This window comes from Polypterus senegalus, chromosome 14 (assembly GCF_016835505.1).
Source record: "Polypterus senegalus isolate Bchr_013 chromosome 14, ASM1683550v1, whole genome shotgun sequence".
Lineage (NCBI taxonomy): Eukaryota > Metazoa > Chordata > Cladistia > Polypteriformes > Polypteridae > Polypterus > Polypterus senegalus.
In genome coordinates, this window is record NC_053167.1 from 52,949,196 (window position 1) to 52,976,695 (window position 27,500).

Consider the following 27,500-nt stretch of genomic DNA (forward strand, 5'->3'; position numbering starts at 1 on the left):
CGTACCCCACAAGGAAAGAACAATAAAAGTGTCTTGGTTTTTATACGTGCCACTGTATTGGGTCAGTCGCTTATATTTCACTCTTCTTACACTGGCATCCCAGATGGGACTCTCTGCCTGTTCCAAGGCAGGGACCCATTACTAAAGAACTGTGTAACGACCCGGCACAGCAGAGCGAGGCACAAGCCCAGCACAGGAGCGCAGAGAGTGCACCCAGAGACTGCGCACCGAAGCGCACGCACATGTGGCAGGAAGCTGCAACTGGACCATCAGGAAGCTCTAAAGGATGCTGCGCTGCTGGGGAAGAGAAAAACCAGGCGGACTCAAAAGTCAGCTGCCAGACACCTCCACGCTGGGCAACACCACTAGTTGCAGCAGGTGACGGGCCCAGGGGTGAAGGGCCTCGGGAATGTTTTTCCATGTTTTCTGCCTACCTCCTAGACACCAAAGGGCAGAGTACCCATTGGTTGCCCGAGGACGTGTGTCCATGGCGTGATAGCAGAGCGAGCTCTAGGGAAAAGCGAGGCAGATTTGTGTCTTTCCTTCGGCCCGGTGCATCGGCCGGAGGACGAGAGCCCCGACGAACTTCCCGGTGTGGTGTTCCTGGTGGAGGAGCAGAAAGGGGGTGGAGGATGTGTGTTGGTTCCACGCTGATAAAAGTTCAGAGGGGGGGATGACGAACCTCCACCCCGATCCCGAAGAACACCCAGGGCCTCAATGGCATGCGGTCGGCAGGAGAGGACGAAGTGAGTCTGAATCCACCACCAACCGAAGAAACTAACCTGCTTTGGGCTGCACAGGAGTGCGTCCTCCTACCCTTGCAGTCCCTCTTTCAGGGTTTTTAGGCTCTGCAAGAGGCAAAGGAAAGGCTGTAGAAGAAGCTCGGCGTACCGTTAGGGTTCATCCATGAGTGGCTGAAGCGGCACGGCGCTGAATTCTCTAGCGTGCAGGATGGGCGGTACAGGTGAATGACGCCTGTGCTGTACAGGAAAAGGGAGGGCTGAGCAAAGGGACTGTGGTATTGATTGGTTCCACAAGCCAAGTAGCCATGCCTCCAACACAGGACGCCTCGGTGATAACTGAGTGCGCGGCAGAGGCGGGGCAGACAGAGGAGCACGCAGGCAGCTGGCTGAGTCAGTCCGCATGCTGGCATCGGTCTCGCGGGCGTCCAAAGGGATGCAGACGGCACGGGGTCTTTCTTCTTCTCATAAGGAGACCCAGACTGTTGGTGTGCCCCAGAGTAAGAGGAGGACACAGAGGAAGAAACGGAAGACTCCTAACAGTGTGCAGTGTGACCCTGTCTGCTTGAAGGCAGTGGAGGGCTGTGCTGCAAAAGGGCAGAGACATCAGGTTCCCTCTGCGGAGTGGACGAGGGAGCAGGACTTTCCATCCTGCTTCCGATCCCATAGAGGTCAACTTGGAGGGGAGCGGTGTTGCTATAACTGCGGCCGCTGTGGCCATGGCTGGCGGTGTTGTCCAAAGAGGACGACCAAAGTGTGTGGACATCGGGGCAACACCCCCAGACCTGTTGCTTGTGTTTTCACAGGGCAGAGCTGCAGACTGGGAGAAGACCAGCCCTCGCAGGACGTGCTGCTGAGCCCGACGGGGCTCATGTGAGGCAAGGGCACTGTGATGGATGGCCGGGATGCCCCTGCAGCATATGTCCCAGGGGAGCAAGCATGGGAAACAAAATATCTCCCCCCGGACACCAGATGTAAGCTTCCCTGGGTTACAGCAGTGCCTCGGACTCCCGCAAGGCTTCATTAGAGTTGGAGTTTGGTGCAGCCCTGTTGGGTTCCGCAGGCGCCACCAGGGTGGGGGAGCTGTAGCAGGAGCTGCTAGCCCCTTTTAGACACTCAGTTTTTTTATTTTTAATAAATTTGCAAAAACCTCAAGTAAACTTTTTTCACATTGTCATTTTGGGGTGTTGTGTGTGTTTTGGAATAAGGCTGTAACATAGCAAAATGTAGAAAAAGTGATGCGCTGTGAATACTTTCCGGATGCACTGCACTTACATACATACATACATATACAGTAGACCCCGCGAAGATGCAGTTCAGAGTTCGCGGCCTCAGTCATTTGCGGATTTTTCCTTAGAACCGAACCAATAATTGTTAGCGGAAAACTGCAAATATCCTCTGCAATTTTTATGGCTTTTTTCATGGCAATACTGTACTGTAGAGAGTACTGCTGCTTGGGATGGTGAAAGTAGCCAACAGAATTTGAAACTGCAACTCCCGGACGTCCCTGCAGTGGATCCGCTGTAATCGGCGTAAAGGGAACAGGAATGGTATTGTTGTTTTCTTATTTCATTTGTTTTCATTACATTCTTTATTTCCTATTTGATTAACGGTTTGCTTTGTTTTTGTCTCTGTTAGTGAGTGCACGCTGGTTGGGTCAAGGCTGGGTGGATCCCTGGAATCTCCACCATAAAAATAAATAAATCACCGTCGACAAATCTTAGCAGCACCAGACCGCTACAGTGTTATTCATTTCTCCTTGCTGCTGATTGACTGTGATACATCTCCAGCTGAGTGTTCTTGTGTTTTCCATTTACATAAAAGCCTGAACAGCACGTGTCCTTTTTGGCCGATTGCTTTGTTTCTCTCTCCTGCCCCAGACATCCTCTGCTCCTGTTGGAGGTTGTGCTCCCCTATTATGTTTGTCTATTGTTTAATCGATAACTAACTGCATACTGAGCTTGTTTTACTTCTGAAAGAGACATGTTTGTTTGAAGTATTTAAATAAAGTTCCTGTCTCTACAATCTCCTTTGTTTCTGTGACCCAAGCGTGACACCCTGCAGTACTGCAGCCTCACTAAGACTAGCCTGCCAGCGTCAGCGCTTACCTCTGTGTGCTTGCATGCAGCCAGTTCAAGAGCAGTTGGCTCAGTGATTTACATCCATGGTGTCAGTTGTTCCAATAGTTTTTTTAAATTGTTTTTACAGTTCATTAGCAGTGTGTAAAATGATTAGTGTTGCAGTAATTGTGATGCTCTTTGCATGAAAAAAGTGTTCCATTACAATTTCACTTTTTCTTTGTTAATTGTAACGTTTACGTAAAGTTCAGCAAAAAAGTATTTGGCGTCCAGGGATGCATTAACCCCCAAGTATGTGGCAGTTTAAAGGTTAAAGCCCCAAGATGCCGCCGAAACGAGCTGCACCGTCTAAGGCTTCTGGCAATGAAAACGTGCTTGCATGAATTACAGTACACATAGTGGTAACATCGGTATTTTACATTCTAGGACTGCGGGAGACATAGCAGTACAGTATACAGGTTTACCTTTACATTCGTAATGTAAAGTATTAAAGTAATGTATTGAGCTGAGTTTGAAAATAAATGAAAGTGTTTTGGGAGCATATTTAGGGTTTAAACTATGAAAAAAGGTATTTTTTTAACCACATCCAAAATTTGCGTTTTTTCACAATTCGTGGGTGCTCTAGGAACGTAACTCCCACGAATTTTGGAGGTGTACTGTATGTATATATATACACACACATATACATATACATATACATATACATACATACACAGTTGAGCTTGAAAGTTTGTGAACCCTTTAGATTTTTCTATATTTCTGCATTAATATGACCTAAAACATCATCAGATTTTTACTCAAGTCCTAAAAGTAGATAAAGAGAAACCAGTTAAACAAATGAGACAAAAATATTATACTTGGTCATTTATTTGTTTAGGAAAATGATCAAATATTACATATTTGTGAGTGGCAAAAGTATGTGAACCTTTGCTTTCAGTATCTGGTGTGACCCACCTTTGCAGTAATAACTGCAACTAAACGTTTCCCGTAACTTTTGATCATTCCTGCACACCGGCTAGGAGGAATTTTAGCCCACTCCTTCGTACAGAACAGCTTCAACTCTGGGATGTTGGTGGGTTTCCTCACATTAACTGCTCACTTCAGGTCTTTCCACAACATTTCAATTGGATTAAGGTCAGGACTTTGACTTGGCCATTCCAAAACATTGACTTTATTCTTCTTTAACTATTCTTTGTTAGAATGACTTGTGTACTTAGGGTCGTTGTCTTGCTGCATGACCCACCTTCTCTTGAGATTCAGTTCATGGACAGATGTCCTGACATTTTCCTTTAGAATTCTCTGATATAATTCAGAATTCTATGTTCCATCAATGAATGCAAACTGTCCTGGCCCAGATGCAGCAAAACAGGCCCAAACCATGATACTACCACCACCATGTTTCACAGATGGGATAAGGTTCTTATGCTGGAATGCAGTGTTTTCCTTTCTCCAAACATAACGCTTTTCATTTAAACCAAAAAGTTCTATTTTGGTCTCATCCGTCCACAAAACATTCTTCCAATAGCCTTCTGGTTTGTCCACGTGATCTTTAGAAAACTGCAGATGAGCAGCAATGTTTTTTTTGATAGCAGTGGCTTTCTCCTTGCAACCCTGCCATGCACACCATTGTTGTTCAGTGTTCTCCTGATGGTGGGAATCATGAACATGAGCCAATGTGAGAGAGGCCTTCAGTTGCTTAGAAGTTACCCTGGGGTCCTTTGTGACCTCGCCGACTATTACATGCCTTGCTCTTGGAGTGATCTTTGTTGGTCGACCACTCCTGGGGAGGGTAACAATGGTCTTGAATTTCCTCCATTTGTACACAATCTGTCTGACTGTGGATTGGTGGAGTCCAAACTCTTTAGAGATGGTTTTGTAACCTTTTCCAGCATGATGAGCATCAACAACTCTTTTTCTGAGGTCCTCAGAAATCTCCTTTGTCTGTGCCATGATACACTTCCACAATCATGTGTTGTGAAGAGCAGACTTTTATAGATCCTGTTCTTTAAATAACACAGGGTGCCCACTCACACCTGATTGTCATCCCATTGATTGAAAAGACCTGACTCGAATTTCACCTTCAAACTAACTGCTAATCCAAGAGGTTCACATACTTTTGCCACTCATAAATATGTAATATTCGATCATTTTCCTTAATAAATAAATGACCAAGTATAATATTTCTGTCTCATTTGTTTAACTGGTTTCTCTTTATCTACTTTTAGGACTTGAGTGAAAATCTGATGATGTTTCAGGTCATATTTATGCAGAAATATAGAAAAATCTAAAGGGTTCACAAACTTTCAAGCCCCACTGTACATATATATACAGATATACAGTACATATACATATATATACATATACATACATCCATCAATCCATCCATTATCCAACCCACTATATCCTAACTACAGGGTCACGGAGGTCTGCTGGAGCCAATCCCAGCCAACACAGGGCGCAAGGCAGGAAACAAACCCTGGGCAGGGCGCCAGCCCACCACATACATACATACATATACATATAAACATATACATATACATATACATATATACATACATATGCAGCTACATAAGCAATGCAGCTTTTTGCCGGTTGATTTTTCTTCCATTGTCAAGGGCAATATTAAGTGTGCTCATAAAATAATACATACCTCGTGGGACAACAATGTCAGCAAGACGCATTGTTGGTTCGATGTACTGTTCAAAGGCAGGCTTCACAAACTTGTTGTACTGTTTGATTACACCTTCAATGTCGCGCCCCCTCTCAGTTATGTCTCTGTGTAGGCGACGAACCAGACGGATATCTGAGTCTGTGTCAACAAATATCTTCATGTCTAAAAGCTAGAACAAAAATAAACCTAGATTAAAAAGACAAAGATTACCAGCAATATTTGATGCAATGGAAAATTAGATGATGATAAGATAATTGATTTCCATTACAAATACCACACACCTCTTTATGAAGAATGCAGAACACTGAGTCAGTAGACTGGTCAACAGAATGAAAAAATAAAAGTGCGTGTAAACTGTTCATCTCCCTGACAGAGCTAACATGCATAAGGATTAAAACAAAACATTACAACCAAGAATAATAAAATATTAGGTTGCTGATAATGTCACAGCACTTTTTCCACTATTAGAAAAACTGATGTTGCTACTCTGGTGATTACAATATTTATCTGTATTTGTTAAAAATAACCAAGCTGCTGTGGGCAAGATGGTAGATTAGGAGATTTGCAGACAGATGAAAATGTTGATAAAACCTGCTGGATGCCTGGTGGAGCAGTTACTTAAATACAGAACAGAATGAGAAATCATTCTGAACAATTCCCGTTTTTATTACTTTGCTTTTGGTCAGTAGAAACAAGACAGAATACTGTACATGTGTGTGAATGAGAGGGAGGTCAGAGGAATGGTGAGGATACAGGGAGTAGAGCTGGCAACGGTGGACAAGTTTACATGCTTGGAATCAACAGTACAGAGTAATGGGGACTGTGGAAGAGAGGTGAAAAAGAGAGTGCAGGCAGGCTGGATTGGGTGGAGAAGAGTGTCAGGAGTGATTTGTGACAGATGGGTATCATTAAAAGTGAAAGGGAAGGTCTACAGGACGGTAGTGAGACCAGCTATGTCATATAGGTTGGAGATGGTGGCACTGACCAGAAAGCATGAGACACAGCTGGAGGTGGCAGTTTTCTTTGGGTGTTATGAGGATGAACAGGATTAGAAATTAGTAAATTAAAGGGTCAGCTCGGGTTGGACAGTTTGGAGACAAAGTCAGAGAGATAAGATTGTGTTGGTTTGGACATGTGCAGAGGAGAAATGCTGAGTACATTGGGAAAAGGATGCTAAGGATAGAGCTGCCAGGCAAGAGGAAAAGAGGAAGGCCTAAGAGAAGGTTTATGGATGTGGTGAGAGAAGACATGCAGGTGGTGGGTCTGACAGAACAAGATGTAGAGGACAGGAAGATATGGAAATAGATGATCCACTGTGGTGACCCTTAACGGAAGCAGCCGAAAGAAGACGCAGCATTGGACTAGCGTGTTGGCCTACTGTTACAGTCTTGTGCATTGTCTAAATTGCAGTGCTTCCGTATAATATCTCTTGACACTAGAACTTCAGTAACAAAATCAGGTTATAATACTTCACAGTTCCAGTGTCATGAGCTGCAGTCCTAGCCTAGTCAGTATGAGTGGAGTTTGAATGTTGTCCCCAAGCGTGGCCAGGTGTCTCTTCCCAAGTCCCAAAGGCCGGTAAGGAACTCTCACCCTGCACTGGAGTTAGCGGGTTTGATAATAAAGGATTAGCCGAGGAGAGCCAGTTTCAGACATGACCAAAATCAAATGTGCATGCTTACAGATCTTAAGTTTGAAGCTTTTTAATCTCGGAGGTCTGCTTGTGCCTTTCAACCAGTCTGCAATTTTCAGTTGAGCTCTGACCTTTAAATTTTCTTTAGAAACACAAATGACTTGATGGAAATTGTCATCTTTGCTTGCAAAAGTGGAATTCTTTGTAAAGTATTTACATTTTAGCATCCTTAAACACGACTTTGAAATGCACAAGTGACCATAGTTGTTCTGCTTTTCTTTGTCAGATGTGCTATTCCCATTGGCTTATTGAACTCTCTTAGCCTTTGATGTTTTGCAACAAGGTGTCAAGAAGTCGATTGCTCACACTGTCTTTCCCTGTCTGAAAATGCACAATGCGCTGTGGGAGTAATAAACATGTCAGGGTGGCACCATTTGCAGGCTCTACTCAAACTGCCCGTGGTGAATGTATTTAAGGATAATCATCTATCAGGCAGCTAAAAGGGTTACCCTCTAAAATTAGTAATTCAATCGCAAAATTGCAGATTTTATTCTAAGCTCAAAAGAGTTAAATTAGAGAAAGTAATAGACGGAAAAATTACACAAACTCATTTTTTTGTGTATTTCTGTGCATATTTGAATATTTTAGGAAGACACTATATATGGTGCAGTGGTAGCGCTGCTGCCTTGCAGTCAGGAGACCCGGGTTCACTTCCCGGGTCCTCCCTGCATGGAGTTTGCATGTTCTCCCCGTGTCTGCGTGGGTTTCCTCCCACAGTCCAAAGATATGCAGGTTAAGTGGATTGGTGTTCCTAAATTGTCCCTAGTGTGTGTGCTTGGCGTGTGGGTGTGTGTGTGTATCCTGCACAGGATTTGTTTCCTGCCTTGCGCTATGCTGGCTGGGATTGGCTCCTGTGACCCTGTGTAAGGATATAGCGGGTTGGAAAATGACTGACTACATTTTGGGTTTAACCCGAATTATGATCCATTTTCACTGCATCATAATTAACCTGAAGTCACTTACAATTGTATAAAACTCTAAATTCGTTATGACACAGAGACATCCTTAGACTCTCAGTTTGTTTATCTGAGATGCTTTGCAAAGTTTTTGATGAAACCATTTTAAATCTGAGCTTGTGCTGGGTCATTTCTAATGGCAGTACTCTTTACATCAGGTAAAGATTGAAGTTAAGTTTGGACAATTTAAGATTCTCTATATTTTTATCCTGATAAACGCCTTGGTTGCTTTATCAAACTGTTTTGGGGTAATGTCATGCTGTTGTATGAAACGCTGGTGAAAAGGTCTCAGGGTGTAGGTCAGACTGGAATTACCTTTTTTGCTTTGCTTTGGCACATGAGAGCTTGCTAAAAAGCAAACTGCCAGACACTTTTAAATCCAGCTCAAGACTCAGTTCTCGTCACTGGACCTCTTTGCAATGCAGCATCAGGGCATTAACTGATAAAAAGAGTTAATCACAAAGTGCCACCCCAGAAATGTCTCCTCAATGCACCATTTAAATACTTGGGATGATCAAACAGCCATAACTTAATGATTAGCAATCTTGATGGACAAACTGTTACACCAATTGGCAACCAAATGGTTGGGCTTATGTCCACCCAAAAAATAATGGCAAGACATATATTCCTTCTGTTGCATAGGGTGTTGCCATAACAAAGGTTGGAGCGATCTCTTTTACTCTGAGGGGTTACCTGGTGCTGGAGTAAGACGAGGGTGCCATTAGTCGAAACCTCGCTAAAGTGAAGCTAGGTGAATGAGCAAGCGACAGAGAGACCACATGTAAAAACCACACGTTCATCTTGCGAAACAAAGGAGTTGACTGATCACCAACTGCTCAGTAGGCATAAGATTTTGATGCTAGCAGAAGAGTGCACGATTTGTAAAACTGAAGACAAAACTGTAGTACCAGCCAAACCAGAAAGTTCAACCAAAGCGAAGAAGAAGAATTTCTCCAAAACAAAAAAAGTTGAGATTAAAATTTTAAACAGAATGTCATTAAACTAAGTTAATTCCGATCACTACTTAATTATGTTTGATTTGGTTTTGCCCTTACCATTACATTTGCAGATTAACTCCGAATTAAAAATTTTTAGATTATTTTGAGAAACTCAAACATAATCATGGAAATCAATTTAGATCAGATAACACCAAATTATAATGTAACATTGAAGAGGCTTTGGATACACAGCTTCAATTAAAAAAAGTGATTAAAGTGCATATAAACTCACCCTGGCTTAATGTGACAGCTCAAGCTCTTAAATTAGACTATCGAAAACTGAAGTTTTCGAATTGCTTGGACAGAGAGTGTTAACATCATTAAAAAGCTCTCTTTATAGCCTGTTTGGACTACTATTCCAGATTAATAGTGCGATGGATGACCAGATATCTTACCTGGCCAGGATGCCTTCTTGATGGAAGGACTGTGGGAGAGAGCTTGCACGGAGTATTATATCCCCTGGAATGGCAGAGTGTAGTCCCCCTGGATTTCTACAGCACCACGGGCTTGGAGCTTGGAAGCTCAGCCCTCTTGAGGATGGTGGTCACTGCCAGGAGGCTCATGGACAGCTGCAGAGCCCTACTTTGTGGGGCTTTCAATACACACCTGGGAGTGCTTCCAGACCTTGCTAATGAGCCATCAGGAGTACTCCCATGCCACCTGCCTTCATTCAGGGAGCCAGAGTTGGGAGGAAGTTGACAAAGTTTGCTAGAGGAGGAGTGAAGGTGAAAGACAGACAGACAGTCCCACGCCAAACCAGCAATTGGCACACAGAAAACTAAAGGAATGCAGTGAGCACAGGGTCTCTCTTTATTACAAAGAGAAACCCATGCTGTTGCTGCACCCCAGAGCAAAAAGGAAATCTGCAGGAAAAAAAGCAGGTCTCCTAACACTGCAGGCATGTGAGCCCGTGCATTCACTTGTGCCAGAGGATCACTCTCCGCACAGTTGGAGGGCTAAGCTGACCCTGGCTGGGCATGTGGCAGAGCAGGACATTCCATCCTGTTTCCGAACCTGTGGGTTGTAGGCGCCAGAATGGGGGTGGCTGTGCTACGAGTGCCACTGACCAGGACATGCCTGGAGACCATAAAATAGGGCCGCCTACCTTCATTCAGGGAGCCAGAGTCGGCAGGAAAGAGACAAAGCTTGCCTGAGGAGGAGTGGAGGTGACAGAGAGAGAGAGAGAGAACAAGAACAAGAAAGAAGACAAAGAGATGTTTATTTAATTGTTTTTGCTGTACTGTGCTTTGGTACTGTGTGGGGAATGAAGGGAAAGAGTTTCCCACACCTCAATAAAAGCCTTCTGTGTAGCAGGATTTGTGGCAGTCTGCTGTTTGGGGAGCTGGAGAGCCCCCTGGTGGCCATAATAGATAACAACTGTAATAATTCTCGTGAATTGCTTAGAATGGTGGCTAATCTTAACACTTTAATGCTGAACTATAATGCAAAATACCTACAAACATTTGGAGTGCAGACTTAATGAACTTCTTTGATGAGAAAATTGACAATATAAGATCCAAATTTCTTAGCGTCACCTTGCAAACTTAATACTGAATTAGCAAACTCTATTTCACCTTGTGCACACCAGTTTGGTAATTTTAATTTAGTAACACAACAGGAAGTCATCAATTTAATTTCTCAAATGAAACCTACTACTTGTTACATAGATCCAGTCCCAACTAAACTAGTAAAAAGCTAAATCAATATTCTGCCAGTACCAATTCTTACCATTATTATCAATAGTATTACTAAATGGTACAGTTTCTGATGCATTAAAATTGTCAGTTATCTAGACCCTCTTATGCTTAATTATTTACACATTTCAAATTACCCTTTCTCTCTAAAATACTTGAAAAAGTACTTGCCACACAGCTTCAGTCTCACCTAACACGTCACGATTTATCTAAGAAATTCAAGGCTGGGTTCTGCACCGGTCATGGTACAGAAATGGCACTAACACATGTTGTAATGGACATTCTGATATCCTTTGATGATGGAAATTCCACTGTAGCTATGTCGTTAGGTATATCTGCAGCATTTGACCATTCTATTTATTACAGAGTCAGGAAAATGACATTGGGTTCACAGGCACTGAGCTTGGCAAGTTTAGTTCTTATTTATCAAATTATTTCCAGTACATACACAAAAGTATTCCACTGTTACATTCAAAGTTGGGGTGGTCAAATATGGTGTCCTGACGGGCTAATTATTGGGACCTTTACAGTTTTACTTTATATGCTTCTACTGGGAACTATCATTAGAAAACATAACATTAATTTTCACTCGTATGCAGACAAAACACACCTTTCTTTCAAACCAAATATATATATATATTGTGGCAAGCGGCTGGGGGTTGTACCCAGCTAGAATGCCCAGAAGGACCGGAAGAGGGGCTACACCTCCTCCGGACCACGAGATGGCAGCTGTCCTAGATGGTATGGGGACCACGGGAACAGAGCTTGGAAGCTCAACCCTATAGGGGCCCGTGGTCACCGCCAGGGGGCACCTAGATGCCTGAAGAGCCCTGGGGTGGGGGAAGAAGACGACCAGGGATACCCGTAGTGCTTCCGGGTGCACAGCCAGCACTTCCTCCACACCAGGGAGTGCCGGCAGTCGCTTATTGGGAGGCACCTGGAGTACATCCGGATGGACAAAAGGGGCCGTCTCCCTCCATTCAATAGCTGGAGTTGGGTGGAAGAGGATGGAGCTCGGAGGAGAGGAGTGGAGGCTGCCAGAAGAGTGAAAGGCATTATTGAGAAGCCTGGACTTTAAGGGTGATTGGTACTGGGTACTGGGTTGTGTGCACTGTAAATATAGTAAAATATGGTTAAACGTGTGTTGGTTGGTTGGTATATATATATATATATATATATATATATATATATATATATATATATATAATCCCTTGCTATATTGCGCTTCAACTTTCGCAGCTTCACTCTATCGGGGATTTTATACGTAAGCATATCTAAATATATAACGCGGATTTTTCGCTGCTTCGTGGGTTCTGCGGACAATGGGTCTTTTTACTTCCTGTACATGCTTCCTCAGTTGGTTTGCCCAGTTGATTTCATACAAGGGACGCTATTGGTGGATGGCTGAGAAGCTAACCAATCAGAGCACGCAGTTAAGTTCCTGTGTGCTGAATGGCTCAACAATGGAGCGCTGAATTTGATTCCGCGGCGTTAACCAGGAAGTCTCGTCTCGCTCATTCAGCATCAACGTGTTTCGCTGTGTAAAGAGTTAACTTTTGTGCTCTTTTATGTTTATCTTTGTGCATAGTCAAGCCCTTCATTATGGCTCCAAAACGATCTGCTCTTGCTACTGCTTCAGGGGCTGTGCCCAAGCGCCAACGAAAGATGTTAATGACTGCCGAAAAGGTAAACGTTTTGGATATTTTGAAGGAAAGGAAAAGCTACACCGCTCTAGGACGCCATTACGGCATCAATGAGGCTACGATTCTTTTTATTTAAAAAGTAGGAAAGGAATATAAGATCTACAACCGCAGTGTCCTTTTAACCAGGGTGCAAAACGAGTTGTAAGTGGATGTAATGAGGCAGTAGTCTGGATGGAATCTGCTTTAGGGATTTGGATTGAAGTCTGCTGGAAGAAGAATAATGGCAGTGCTACACAATCGCCTGAAGTGGCTCCTTTGGAAGAGCCTGTAACACTCTCCTTTGCTGTGCAGTAAAACTAAACTCATCGTTATCGGACAAGTCATCATGTCATTGTTGGTGAGTAACTATAATTAATTTTTCTTGCATTGTACGTATTTATTGCTGGTGGTCTGTCTATCGTAATGGCTGTAACATATATGATATAGGAGACACTTGATATCTTTAAAATAATATTTAGGTTTTACTGTATATAAACAGTGTGTTTACATACATAATTTCAATGAATCTTACCCAATATCTAAGAGAATACAAAGGGCTTATGCTGTATATATATATATCATACATATTGTAAAAGCTAGCCTGGCCACAGACAGACATGACAACGCAGTGTCCACCACACACACGTTTATTTAAAATTATTATTTACAACTATTATTATTTACAGTTCACTCCTTGGTTCCTTTGGCTGCCTCCACTCCTGTCCCGCAAGCTCCGTCCTCTTCCACCTGACTCCAGCTCCCTGAATGGAGTGAGGCGGCCACTTTTATCCAGCCTCGGATGTGCTCCAGGTGCTTGACGATGGACTTCCAGCAGCACTTCCCAGTGTGGCCCAGTGTGGAAGCACTCCGGCCATAAACCATCCCTGGTCTGTTAGCACTTCCTGGGGCCTCATGTATAAACGGTGCGTATGCACAAAAATGTTGCGTAAGAACATTTCCACATTGAAATCACAATGTATAAAACCTAAACTTGGCATAAAGCCATGCACATTTCCAAGGTAGCTCATACGCAAGTTCTGTGCTCGGTTTTGCAGACTGGTGGCACCCAGCATCAAAGCAATGCTACTGTTCCTGTGTGTTTTTTTTACATCCACATCCTTGACGCGGCTTTATAAATACGCTGAAATTAACCGCTTATTGTTTATTAGTTTAATGCATCTGATTGTAATTAACCTGTAACAATATAATGGTCCAGGGAATAGTCATAGTATTCCAAATACCAGAACTGCTTTAGCGTTGTTACTCTCACTGCACCTTCTTCTTTCAGCTGCTCCCGTTAGGGGTTGCCACAGCAGATCATCTTTTTCCATATTACTCTCACTGCACCACTTGGAGTATTTATATCACTTTATCCGAGTGGGGAATCAAAGATCTATAGAAGCTGAGAAAGAGAATTACCAGAATACAGCATCAAGGATACGCTGCCTCATCCATGCTGTCTATTGAACTGCACTCATATGGAAAACGCTTCAGAGTCTTTCCTCGCGGTTCAGAAAGAGTTTCATCCCAAGAACTATAAACACATTCATTCAGTTCATCAATTGCTCCTTGTAGAATGTTTTGTACTTATAAGTACAATCATCTCACTGTAAACTTGCGATACAGTTATAATATTGCACAACCTGAACCACTTTATAAAGCGCGTATTTACATATGACGATATCATTTTTAAGATGAAATGTAGCAAAATATGCTTATTATATTATACAGATAAAACTTTAACTTCATTTAAATAATCTACTGTATTTACTCGTGTACCACGTGCCATCGTGTAAGACACGCACCCTCATTTTTAGAAAGAAAATCATGAAAATAATTTTTCCCCCGTGTACGACGCGCATTGTGGTTGTATAGGAAGCGTTTAGAGAGAGAGAGAGAGAGAGAGAGAGAGAGAGAGAGCGTGAGTGCGCGAGCAAGAGAGAGAGAGAGAGGAGCGCGAGCAAGAAAGAGAGAGCACGAGTACGCGAGCAAGGAGCAAGAGAGAGAGCATGAGCCCAAGCAGTTTCCTCGTGTATGACGCGCACCTGATTTTCTAATGCTAATTTTCGGGAAAAGATGTTCGCATGGTACATGCATAAATACGGTATATTATTAATAATTAAACATGTGAGGACACGGTGCCGCAGCGCTACTGAGGAGCTGGCACCCTGTTCAGGGATTGTTCCTGCCTCGCGCTGTATTCTTGCTGGTGCTGGCGCAACAAGGGAAGGATAGATGGATAGAATAATTAAACATGTACAGTGGAACCTCGGTTCACGACCATAATTCATTCCAAAACTCTGGTCGTAAACCGATTAGGTCATGAACCAAAGCAATTTCCCCCATAGGATTGTATGTATGTAAGCACAAATATAGTTAATTAAACCATAGAATGCACAGCGTAAACTAAATGTAAAAACATTGAATAACACTGAGAAGACATTGAACAACAGAGAAAACTAACACTGCAATAGTTCGCGCTATAGCGCTACCAACCGCTGGCTAAAAGTACTTTTTTTAATGAGTTTTAAGCACAGGGGAAAAAATGAACATTTGAAAAAATCCGTAATTTAATAAACCACCAAGAAAAAATAACATTGCAACAATGCACGCTACGAACCGATCGCTGGAAACAGAAATGAAAACAAAATCAAGCCCAGTGCATTCATTAACTGCCTTCCTACCTCAATGCGTCCAGCTCTCTCTCGCACTGCCTGTGTGTCTGCGTCTTTCTCTTGCGCTGCCTCTGTGTGTGTGTGTGTGTGTCGCACTCTCTCTCGTGCTGCCTGTGTATGTGTGTGCGACTCTCTCGCGCTGCCTGTGTGTGCCTGTGTGTGTCGCGCTCTCTCGGTCTCTCTCGCTTGTTTGCTGTACAGGAAACGCACAGGGAAAGACTGAACATGTACAAACCGAAAGGGAAACTGGCTTGTTCGTATACCGAGTGTGTGGTCGTGAACCGAGGCAAAAGTTTGCGAACTTTTGGTCAAAACCGAGTTGTATGCGTGTACCGAGACGTTCGTGAACCGAGGTTCCACTGTACTACGAAGATATTTCAATGTTCCTTAAAAGTTTTAAAGAATCAGTGTTCTAAGCTTACAGATGGCTTAACGTCTATTACAGAGCTGATTTTTTGGCGATTGAGTATTTGGAGAAAGGAAAGGAATGACAGGAATTGGAGGTTGGTACATTTGAACCAGTACTGCTACAATAAAGTATTTCATCGAAGGTCATGCACAGAGCAGCAAGCATCTTGGCTGAGGCCATGTTTAATAACATGCTTTAACTCCTATCATCACGAAAATGATATCACATATACATCTCAGTATTTTAATTATTCAGAGAGCTGTAATATCTTGAATGTAATGGATTCTGTGTCCTGTTGGAGGAAGAGAAAGCCTGGAAGCATGTAGTGATTTACACACAGAGCACATAGAAGATCAAATATAAAACAAAGCACTTAACGTGCTACTTTAGTTACGATGGGATTTGAGAAACTAGTAAATTAAACGATTTTAAGATGAAGTTTATTATGTTCTGCTTTTAATGACAAAATAAAACTACCTGATTAAATAGGAAATTTCGAGATTAAAGTTGACATTTCGTGCTTTTTTCCCCCAACCTTGTGCCTTTTTTTTTCTCTGTACCCTAATAAGCTTTCATATGACACTCAGACGGTGGGCTACGACTCGCCTTTTCATGGCAACTTTGATATCTGACAACTTCTTTTTTATTTCGGGCACTGTGCAACTTTGTGAACTTGTGCTTTCGAGTTTCTCTGACATGTATGTCAATCGATCAACTTCCTTTTGTTGTTTATACCAAGCATGTCAAACTCACTACCACTGGTGGGCCGCTTCGACTGCCATACGTGCGTCAGCGGGCCGCACTGTAACAAATACTATTATAAAAAGTTACTGTAGCTTTCTTTCCAATACTGAAAACTTTAAAAAATGTAACACTTAAAGTTTAAAGTTTAAAGAAAAGCTATTTATTTCCATACAATCTCCGTACAATTAGAGTCTTAGCCAAGTCCTTATATTATTATATTATATTCATTATATTATATTCATTGCTTATAAAGGAGTCTTACAGTGTTAGATTTATTTCTTTTGTCCCGACACTTGGCATCTCTATTTAGTAACCAGTTTGTCAATATCAGGCTTGAAATCTTGTGCAGCTGCAACTTTTATGAGGGATGAAAGGTGCTCGACAGTAAGTCTTGAGCGATGCGGGGTTTTGGTAGCATTCATTAACGAAAACAATTGCTCACAAAGGTAAGTGCTTCCAAACATAGACAGTTCTCTCGATGCCAACTTATGGATCTGCACATACGAGGGAGGCAGGTAAGCATACAAGCCTGGCACACCAACTTCGTTGTATTTTGCCATCAGAATAGAATCTGACTGCAGTTCAATCAACTCCATTTGGATATTCTCAGGCGCATTCTCAATGTTGTAAGAGTATGGTGACATAAACAGCACAAAGTCCTGTTCGTGTGAACTGAAATTGCGAAAACGCTCACTGAATTCATTGCACAGTAATACATGTTGGAAAACAAATCCTCCAAAAATAAAATTTTACTTTACTAAGTTTACTTCAAAGTTAATATTGTAAAATAAGCCGATATGCAAAAAGCCCCCTGACCTACACTAATTTTACAAACTGAAAATCACAAAAATATGTTAATAAACAACTCACCAACCTCTCACATCCACTTCAGATCTTCAGCTGTATTCTGCACTAACTGTTCGTTACAATACTAGCACAAAATTACATAAAACTAGAGCAAAAAATGTGAAAATATGCGAGCTATTACTACTCGTGATGGTCAGTTCTGCCCAGTGGCCAGTCTCAGCAGCCCAGCCAGTAGTGTAGCCCAGCGGTCTGCAACCTGTTTGACACCAAGGACCGCTTTACTAGAAGCAAATTGTTCCAGGGACGGGTGGGTTGTTGGAGGTTGGAGTTTGTGGGGTGATTATGGGCGGGTTCGTAGGGCAGTTTTATACACAATTTACATTACATTTCTATTATTAAGTTATAATTTAGTAATAGAAAATATACAGCTTACCATAATGCAGAATCAGTGAGAGCCCTGAGCTTGTTTTCCTGCAACCAGACGATCCTATCTGGGGAGGATGGAAGACAGTGACACGCGAAGTGTGTTGCTTATGTTCACTCTACTCCGTAATCTTGTTTTAGTTGCTGTCACTGCAGAAAACATGCATCACAAAGATAGGATGTTGGAAATGGAAGCAGCTTCAATAGCTTCTTTCGCGTTAGTTTAATGTTCTTCTATCTACAAGTTATGCTTACGAGAATTTTTCTCAGTATTTCCTTGCGATAATACATTTTCAGGGTGCGAATGATGCCCAAATCCAATGGCTGAAGCACTGCCGTGCAACTGGGTGGGAGGAATTCAACGTGAACATTATCTAAGTGCGGAAGCATGTTGTGGTCAGCACAGTTATCCTTTTCTTCTTCTTCATATTGTGAGGTTTCTGAACTCTTTTGGGATCTGGGATCCACCCCTCCCAACGGGAAGCGCTATTGCCACGTGTGAGATTGTTTGTCCGGGTCCCAAGACAGTTTAAAAACTTCATATTTTCTTGAATGAGTGCCGCATTAATAGGAATTTTTCTTGAACGAGCATCACTGCAACCACATAAAAACGGCTTTTTCGGCGTCTTCAAATGCAGCAGTCTGCATACGTTTACAACCGGAGATTTTTCAAATTTTTTGCATATAGCAAGTATGCCGTTTCTATTGAAGGGTGACAATGAGTTAAATTCTAATGGATGTTTTTCAAATGTTGACGAGCAAAAAGGAAAAGGTATCACTTAAAAGCATACAAAACAAAAACAGCAAAAAAACAGTACGGGGAAAGTTCGAAGAAAGAACATTTTTTACAGTGTTTCTGTTTGGGGATCGTTGTGCAAATGTCCACAACTCAGCTGTGACCACAGAACTAACTGCTCTGTGGATGATTCATTCAAGCATTTCACGGTCACTTCGTTGTAATGAAAGTATCTGCTGCTGAATGTACTTCGTAGTAACGAGATTTCTGTGGACTTGTGTCATATGGGGAAACTGTCAGAAACATAAAAATACTTTGTTGTAATACTGTACTCTCCTCACAGTGGTCTCTCTCCTCTTTCTGCGCCGCTGCAAAGCCCCGCCCGCCTAGCATTCTGAAAAGTGTCCTCAGTGAAGGGGGCAGCCTTTTTGCTGTAGCCCTTCAGTGATTGAGTCTCCGTTGCTGGCAGTTCTCTTGTGGCTCGGTAGTGGGCCGAGACCGCAGCCTAGCACTTCAGTTGCGACTTTGCAGCTGCAACTATACTAGCAGATGACGTTTCCGGTACTGTAATGCCAAGGGAAAACGTGTTTTGTCAGAAGGAAGAAGCAAGAAAAGTCAATAAGTAACGCCGAAGATGCAGAATGATTCAATCACAAATGATAGTAATCATTCTGTACAAGTTTAGTGCTAATTAGGATCTGTCATGCGGGCCGCACAGATTTCTGTTGCGGGCTGCGTGTTTGACATGCCTGGTTTATACCACTGTTTAAACCAACAAATAGTACATTTTTCTTTGACTCCACTTGGTATTCGCTGAAATTCTATTTTCCCTCGTGGTTTTGCCATTGCCTTTTCACAGAAGGCTGAGCTTAAGGGTTATTTATATTGATTTGCATATTCAAAGAGGCGTAAGTCTGGGAGGAGTTGGGGTGGGACAGCAGGCGCGTGCACGTGCGTTACTTTTCACGCTGACCGGGATTTATGTAGCGTAAGAACGTCGAAGCTGGCATTCGCACAGATTTATGCATGTGCATTTTTTTGTGCATAAGCACATTTCTGCTTTTCTGCTTAAGTCATGTTATAGTGCAAATTCTACGCACAGCGTTATGCATGAGGCCCCATTTGTGCTAGAAGTGCTGTCCTCCCCAGGGAGCAAGGAAGGCCGGGTACCCATGGAAAAGAAGTGCCGCTCTCCCGGTTCCTCCTTCCTCCAGGCATCCCAGTGGGGGTTCCTGGCCATTTATCACAATACATACATACATACATACACACATACACACATACATACATATATACATATATATACTATGTATACATACATATAAAAATATCCAGCAAATTTGGCTTTGCTGCTCCTATACTTAAAATGGCATTGTATGCAGGCTGATTTGCAACAGAAGCAAAACAGATGAGCATCTACAAATGAGGACCATCTGTTTCTTTAAAGTACAATAAAATACACACCACTGGTCATGTAAACTTCTTTAGTTGCTTAACTGACTATAAAATAAACTGCATCATGTCCTATTTACAAAATAAGCCTACTCACGCCTTTCTCATACTTTATATTAACAACACTTGGGAAATAAGTCTGGCTGCTTGTTTTTATGTGTCTTTCCACACCATAAGCTCATTTCCTTCCTTTAAATGAACTCTGAGCTTAATTAGAATTCTTGCCTCCCTGTGCATTTAAAAAAGAAGATTAAATATAAAACTGCCTTCTGAGATCATCAGTAAATACTTGTACTGTTTCCTAAAACTGAGGATGAGATATAAAAGACATACAATGATACAAGCTTTAAGTGGACAATGACAAAAAAGAAGTGGGCACCACCTACAGTAACACAGGCTCACATGGTGCCCCTTCGTACCAGATGATAAGGAATGGTCTGCAGTAGTGATGAAGGCGCGTGATGCCGTAATATTTACAGAAAGAAGTTTGACACGCGGATAAGGAGTGTGGCTCTTTACATTGCATTTCTGTGGTCTTAAAGGGACTCTTCAAAACACATACATTCCAAAGAAACAAAACGTACAGTATGTTGTTTTTCTAACACATTCACGGATAAACAAGAAGTCAAATTTAGCTGTTCATGTGTGCTTCCTGAAAATGTTACATTTATTGGAATGAAAAATCACCAAAGTCAACGCAATAATCAGAAGGACTAATTTCATTTGGTTTGAAGGTATAAAATTAAATATGTACTTACTTTCAATAATTCTTTATCAGCAAATGACATTATTCCTTCAAATATGATGACACTGGCTCCATAAACTGTTTTCTAAAAGAACAAAAAGAAACTTTATAAGACCAAATGATTTTAGACAAACAAACATGTATACATATTCTGAAGCTACTTCTCATTATAACACTAAAGGGAGCCAAAACCTCTTTGAGTAACATGAAGTACAAGGTGGGAAGCAACTGTGATTAGATTACTCCCACCCACATGCCCAGTGACCTGGCCACCCATCCATACACACTGGCTGGCCACACAGCCTACCAAGCACGTATCTGAGATGGGACAAGGTCCCAAGAAGTCAAGGCATCGAGATGAAATGTGCAAAGTGAGTGGAAACTGCGAGCTGGCCTAGAACTTGGCTTCTTCATTTAGATTAAGTTCTTTTATTTTTTTTTTTTGTTGAAAAATTTCAGTGACTGTTGCCCTTTTGCTTTCCAAGTATCATGAGTAGTGGTGATTGGCAAAACTCGCCAAAGTGTTTTTTGCAGTGAATATGCTTTGTTCGCCGGTGACATTGTTCACCTAATATTTCCTGAACATTTTCTGTGTTGCTAGCTTAGAATATTTTTTTTTTCTCCATGCCCTATGGTGCTTTGAAAGCCCAGCGTGATATTGCAAATCTACAGCAGCCTATGTTGGATGGAATAGCCTGCCCCAAGTGTATGTAATGCTGATCCACAGTACTACAAATTAGCGGAAAACATTTGAATACATTTAAACCCAAAACTCACAAGCGGAAGGAAACTGGAAATGCGTCTGTGCATTTGTGTCTTTTTATATGGACCTGTGTGTATTACGTGTGCCTGCCCCTTTAATACTATTACTATTATGTGCAATGATGTTCTGTGCAGTTGAAGCAAACAGAAAGGAGTAAAGAATCCATTTGCTTTTGTGTTGTGCTTATTTGGTAGCAGCGGCAGTGAACTCTCAAAATGTCATAAGAAAAAACAAAATGTACTTTTCAGACTGATAGGGGTGAGTAGCTGCTATCGAACCTGCGGTGGGTAAGTTTCAGGGAATTCATGCTTCCTGTCTGCAATAAATTTTACTCTTCTGAGATTTCATTCTATTCATTTTATCACAGGGTAGCTGCCTCAAACCCGAGTCACATTTTGGGCTACAGTAAAGCAATGCTGCCAGATGTTTCCTTAGGCCTCTGGACCACATAACGCACCATTATAATCCATTCAAAACTAGTTCAGTTCCTCCTTCCTGACTGACTTGAAAGCATTTCGTCAAGTTTGGAAATGTTTCTAAACATTTCTGTGATTTTGCTGAACCCTAGAAGAAGTGAATTCAGCTCATCACTAATCATGAATGTAGCAAATATGAAGCATATATGGTTGGGTCACTAATGCTAGTGATCTCCATTAATGGTAAAATCTGTGAATGCTGTTCAGATTTTTAAAATCCTATAAAAATGTAGCATTTGGTAATAAAACAAATACATGTTTTATTTAAAACAACCACGGAAATGAATGGTTATAACTTTTGCTAAATGATAAATGCCACAGTAAAATATAAACTTAAAAACACAATGTAACCTTTTGCTGATAAAGAATAAAATCCCAAGCATGATGCAGCTGGCCGTTGCTACAATCCCTCGCTCTACTCAGCTGCACATAAACAACACGAAACCTGGACATGCACTTGGTAAGTGTATCTGCCAACTGCTGAATCGCCCAGCTGGAGAAACAATTTGAACTCAGTCAGTTTGTTATTCTGTGGCCATTAACAAATGACAACAAATTAGCTGTGACAAGCCATCACCGCCCCTGGTGTGTGCTTGGTGTGTGTGTGTGTGTGTGCCCTGCGGTGGGCTGCCTTGCGCCCTGTGTTGGCTGGGATTGGCTCCAGCAGACCCCCGTTACCCTGTAGTTAGGATATAGCGGGTTGCATAATGGATGGATGGAAGCCATCACCGTCATCGTCACTGTATCTTACACAAATCCCTTTCCTTCCTTGCCAGACCCACACTGCCGATTGCAGCTACCACTCATAGAATTCTGTGTTGTTTTAATAAAAAGGCTCAGGCACCGGAACTGAAGCAAATCATTTATACACAAAAACTACAAAAGAACATTTACATCAAGAATATAATTGATTTGTTTGGTTAATTTTATTTTAGCAGTGGTGTTTGCACGTTATCAAGTACTGTGCTAATTTTATTCAAATGGGGATCCCATGACTTCTGCGTCCAAAATAGATTTCTGTTAAAATTACAGCAACTCCCTATGCAGAGGGTGTAACTAGAAATGACACCATTTAAAGTATTAATTATCACTGCATATATTAAACAGAATAGCATGATTTTTTTTTAAATTATATTATTTAGGAAATCATTCATTTTGCTTTCTGTAAGGTATATAAAGCAGAAATAACGGCCCCTCAGAACAGGGGTCAGCAGAGAGAGCTATGTGACGACGCCTTAACAAAGCACAGCTCATTGATACCCTCGAGTACGAGTTCTCAACCTGTTTTCTTAGCAAGTGTTTCAAAAGTCCCACCACTTTTTTTCAGTCTGAACTCTTATTAAATAAATTCAAGATGACATTTCTTTATCTGCCTTCCAAACCCTAATTGTATTTGGGAGATGCATGAACAATGGCGTGGTTGTGTATGGAATAAAAATCTGAAAGCCTAAAATACGTTCATTTAATTTAAAATAATACATAGTCTGGTCAAGACAGGGGGTGTAGCCGCTTTGTGTAAGGTGAAGTCAGGCACGGGTAAGACACGTGTCGAAGAAATCTCTCAGTCCAAAAGTTCGTTTTAAAAATATTTAGTGAAAGTTAAAGGCAAATAATCCATACAAGAATAAAAAGAAAAATAGTTACACACAAAGAATAAAGGCAAAAATAGGGAAAAATGCATCTTCTATAAACTTAGTTTTTCTTATGAAGCTTTGGTTACTTCTGTACTTAAAGGTTATTTATTTCTTCTTCTGTATGCTTTAAACATACGGTTCAAAACTTAGATCTTTTAATTTACGAGTTACTTTACACTCAAAAGACCCTTAGGCCGTTGGCACTTAGATATGCGCCAGGCTCAGTGACGTGCATAAGCACGAACGCGAGCACAAAAAACTAATTCTTTCAAGGACACGGTTAAAAAACCGTCTGCCTCTGTACCTTACACAAGGTAAGGCTAAACACTTACTAAAGAACATTGTTTACTCAAAAACTGTTAAGAAATGACAGGAAAATACCAACTCAATTCTATTCACGGGGGTTTTAGGAACCTCCCATATTTTATGCTTTATCATCTAGTAAATGTTCATACATTTTATAGAACTAGGAAAATGGCTCTTACGGGGGGTTTCCAACAAGGGCAACAAAAAATTGTGGAGGTCTGGGGGTATTGGCCTTGGTGGACTTCAGTGTAAGATTTTTTTAATTTGCCTGTGGGATTTATAAAGCTTATCTATGATATGATCATCACAGACTCTCTCTTACCTTACTTAAACTTATTCACTTGCAGCTTTTGTCTGTTAAATGAAAAATAAGCACTGCTTAAAACCAATACTAAAACATTCAAATGTTATTAAATGCTTGCCACGTAGACTAGTGAATACTGAGGAAATCTGCAATGATTTCATTTACACCAACCGTTTTAACGCTGCGTTTATAACATCACTATGTCAGGTTTGTAACGTAAGCTGTCGTGAGGGTGCACCAGCATATGAAGGAGACATTAGCTGGGTAACAACACTAATAAAGAGAAATATTTGAAGGACATCCCTGATACTGTAATGTTGCAAACCTTTTCTTCCTTTTTTTAGATTTGTCTTAACTTTATGGCTACCTTTGTGAATAAAATGCATTAATATTATTATTATAAGCTTTGACAATATGAAATATTTTTTTGAGAATTGCATTCTTTTTTCAAGCCAGCTCACATAACTGATCAGACTTTGCTATTGTTACGCCTTAGAACCACAATTACAGGTCACTGGAGGCCAAGTCCGATTCACCCCCACACCATTCAAATATCACCATGTTGGACACATTGTAGTTGTCAGAGTAATAAACATTAGTTTGAATTCAAAAACACCTTCAATGACATACATGTAGTTCTTGCTGATTTCAAATTTCAGCATTGAAATATTCCGTTTTAGCAGCCCCACTAACTGCAGGTCTCCAGGGTCACGGGCTTCCATTCATGCACTACATGTCCATCTGACCTGGATTGATGGGATCCGAAATGGATGCAGCCATATTCATTACAATCCGAAGATGAATGCAAAGCTTCCCTTTGTTTGTCAGAGCTGTGTATGGTGTTGCATTAAAAGACGATTAATCTGGCCATCACTTCAACTCCCTCATTCAAATGCACAACACAATAACTTATAACTTCTGGTGAACTTACAGCTAAATAGTCACAAAGCAAGCATGAATCGGGTATTTTTTAATTCAGAAACAAGCCCATAAATGGATAAGAGTGCTAATAACAGCTTTTTTTGCCTTGAAAACGCAGCAGGATTTTCTGCTCATTAAGATGTAACTGCTACCGTTTCTCTCTCGTGCGATGCACCTGTAGCTCCAACATTTTCTTTTTTGCCGTGTGCTCTCTTACATACCACAGGCTGAGAATCATGGCAGCTACAGCTGTGGTCAGACTTGCTTGTACAGTCCTAAGACATGCATTGTCAACACAGACAAACCTTATAGTCACACTATACTGGATAAAGATTAAATGCCATGCCATCACTTCAGCTTTTTGTATCAGTCTCCCTGTTTCAGAAGAGTTTCTTAATGTTTCTAACTATCATTCATGACATGCTGTGATGCAATCAAAGCACCTTCTTCTGGTATGTTTATGCCATGGCCAGTCTCTTCCATTTAACTTGGTTAATTTGGAATACAGGGTATATAAAAAGTATTCAACCCTGGAAGCTTTCAAACTTTCTTACTATAAAACATCGAATCACATTGGATTTAATTTGGACTTTTTGATACTGATCAGCAGACAAAGACACATTAATGTCAAAGAGAAAACAGATCTCTGCACAATTGTCTGAATTAATTGCAAATATAAAACACAAAACAATGTATTGCATAAGTATGTGTAACTTCAGTATGTGGTGGGTGTACTTTTGGCCGCCATTCCAGCCTTAATTAAGTCTGTGTGGATACATCTTGATAAGCTTTGCATGTCTGACACTGCAATTTGTTTCCATTCTTCTTGCAGAACTGCTCAAACTGTGTCAGGCTGCATGGAGATCATAAGTGAACATCCTTTTTCAAGTCAACTCACAAATTCTGACTTAGATTGTGATCTGGACTCTGACTCTGCCACTCTATGGCATTCACAATGTTGTATTTAAACCATTGCTGTGTAGCTTTGTCTTCGAGCTTGGGGTTGTTGTCTTGCGGGAAAACAAATCTTCTCCAAGTTCTTGGAAACTGCATCAGGTCGATTTTGTTTTCATTAAACCACAGAACCTTCTTCTTAGCTGACTTCAGAATCTTCCATGCATCATCATCTCTGTGTATTTCGTTTTAACAGTGACATTCCCTTTGCCAGTCTTCCATAAAACTGCAAGTGATGAATCACCTGAGCAACAGATGTTGTACAGCTTGTCCTTCAATTGTAACCATTGCAGCTTGTAACTCCTTCAGAGTTCTCTAGTATTCTTCTAGCACAATCACTCAGTTTTTGTAGGTGACCTGCTATTGGCATATCCAAAGTTGTGCCATACTCTTTCCATTTCTTAATGACAGATTTAACTGGGCCCCCAGGAATATTCAGTGACTTGGTTGTTGTCTTGTCTCCATCCCTGACTTGTACTTTCTAAGCACCTTTTCATGGAGTTGCTAGACTGTTTCTTGTCTTCGTCATGTAGGGTAGGCCACCAAACTGACTCATCACAAGCTGGAACTTCCAGATAAGTTGCATTTAGACTTGGCATTTAGTGCTTAACTGTTCCTATTGGTTGTGGTGGGAAACATTTGCTAAAGAAAAGTTTCCCACAATAAAAACTCTCTTGTTCATTGTTCTTTTTCATTTTAAATGTGTGTCAGAGGTTCTGTGTCGGGTGTTGGGGTGCTGGAGCACCCCCTTGGTGGCTACAAATGTCAAAAAGCCAAATTAAATCTAGTATTTTTCAAGACTTCCAAGGGGAAGTTGTATACTTTTTATGCCTTTATTGTAAGTTTCATTGAACAGCATTAGTGTTTGTGTCCTACTGATAGCATTTGGAAGGAGTGCCATCCAGTATCTGCCTACTGCCTCAGTCAGTATTTACCACCATCAGTTTAGTGCCCAATGTGGATCTAGAGTTAAGCTACTGAGTCAGCAAAGGTCAGGAAATACTTTTCTTCTCATCATTCAAACACATGATTTGAGACTGGATGAAAGTGTGGTTGTATGGAGGTTAAGGTCTCTTAAGAACTATGTGTGTAACTATTAATAAGAGATAAGTGTGTAAAGGTCCCAGCAGACAAGTATGTCAAGGACATGAGAATTACCATTAGCCAGTATGGCCAACAAAAGCCCTAATGTCACTTAGATCTACAGTTTTCCACCTGATTGGAGAAACCACACATGTAATAACGATTGATTGGATACTTTACAAATCTTCATTTAATGCAATGATAATACCTATTAAAAATATAATCAAACTAGTGACTGGGGGCCTAATCACATTGGGCTACAAATTCTACGTTTGTGAAATCCACACTTTCTCTGCAAAGAATTACTTATTTTTTTAAGTCCTTGAAATGATTTTGTTATCATGACACTGATTTATGCTTAAAATAGACCTTTTCGGCCGATGTAATGAAGAGCTTTCTGTTTAAACGGGGCTGTGAGGCGTGAACTCAGCTCTTCGGCGCACCTCATTTGATTTTTTCCGGCTAACAAATTTTCAAAACAAACCATATTTTACGACTGTAATCAGAGTCGGAGTAATAATTATGTTGGCGTGGTCATTTTAGATCTGAGATCGGC

The 27,500-nt window shown here is 41.3% G+C and overlaps 1 protein-coding gene across 7 annotated transcripts in view; it reads right to left on the reverse strand.

Annotated features, from left to right (window-relative positions):
- LOC120514699 (uridine-cytidine kinase-like 1) overlaps positions 1-27,500 on the reverse strand; it is a 95,939-nt gene that overhangs the window by 33,182 nt on the left and 35,257 nt on the right. For all 7 annotated transcript variants that reach the window (XM_039735203.1, XM_039735202.1, XM_039735204.1 and 4 more), the window contains exons 5-6: positions 20,517-20,588; positions 5,469-5,658 (exon numbers count right to left, since the gene is read on the reverse strand). In XM_039735203.1, the coding sequence (XP_039591137.1) occupies positions 5,469-5,658; positions 20,517-20,588 (262 nt within the window). The remainder of the gene's footprint in view (positions 1-5,468; positions 5,659-20,516; positions 20,589-27,500) is intronic.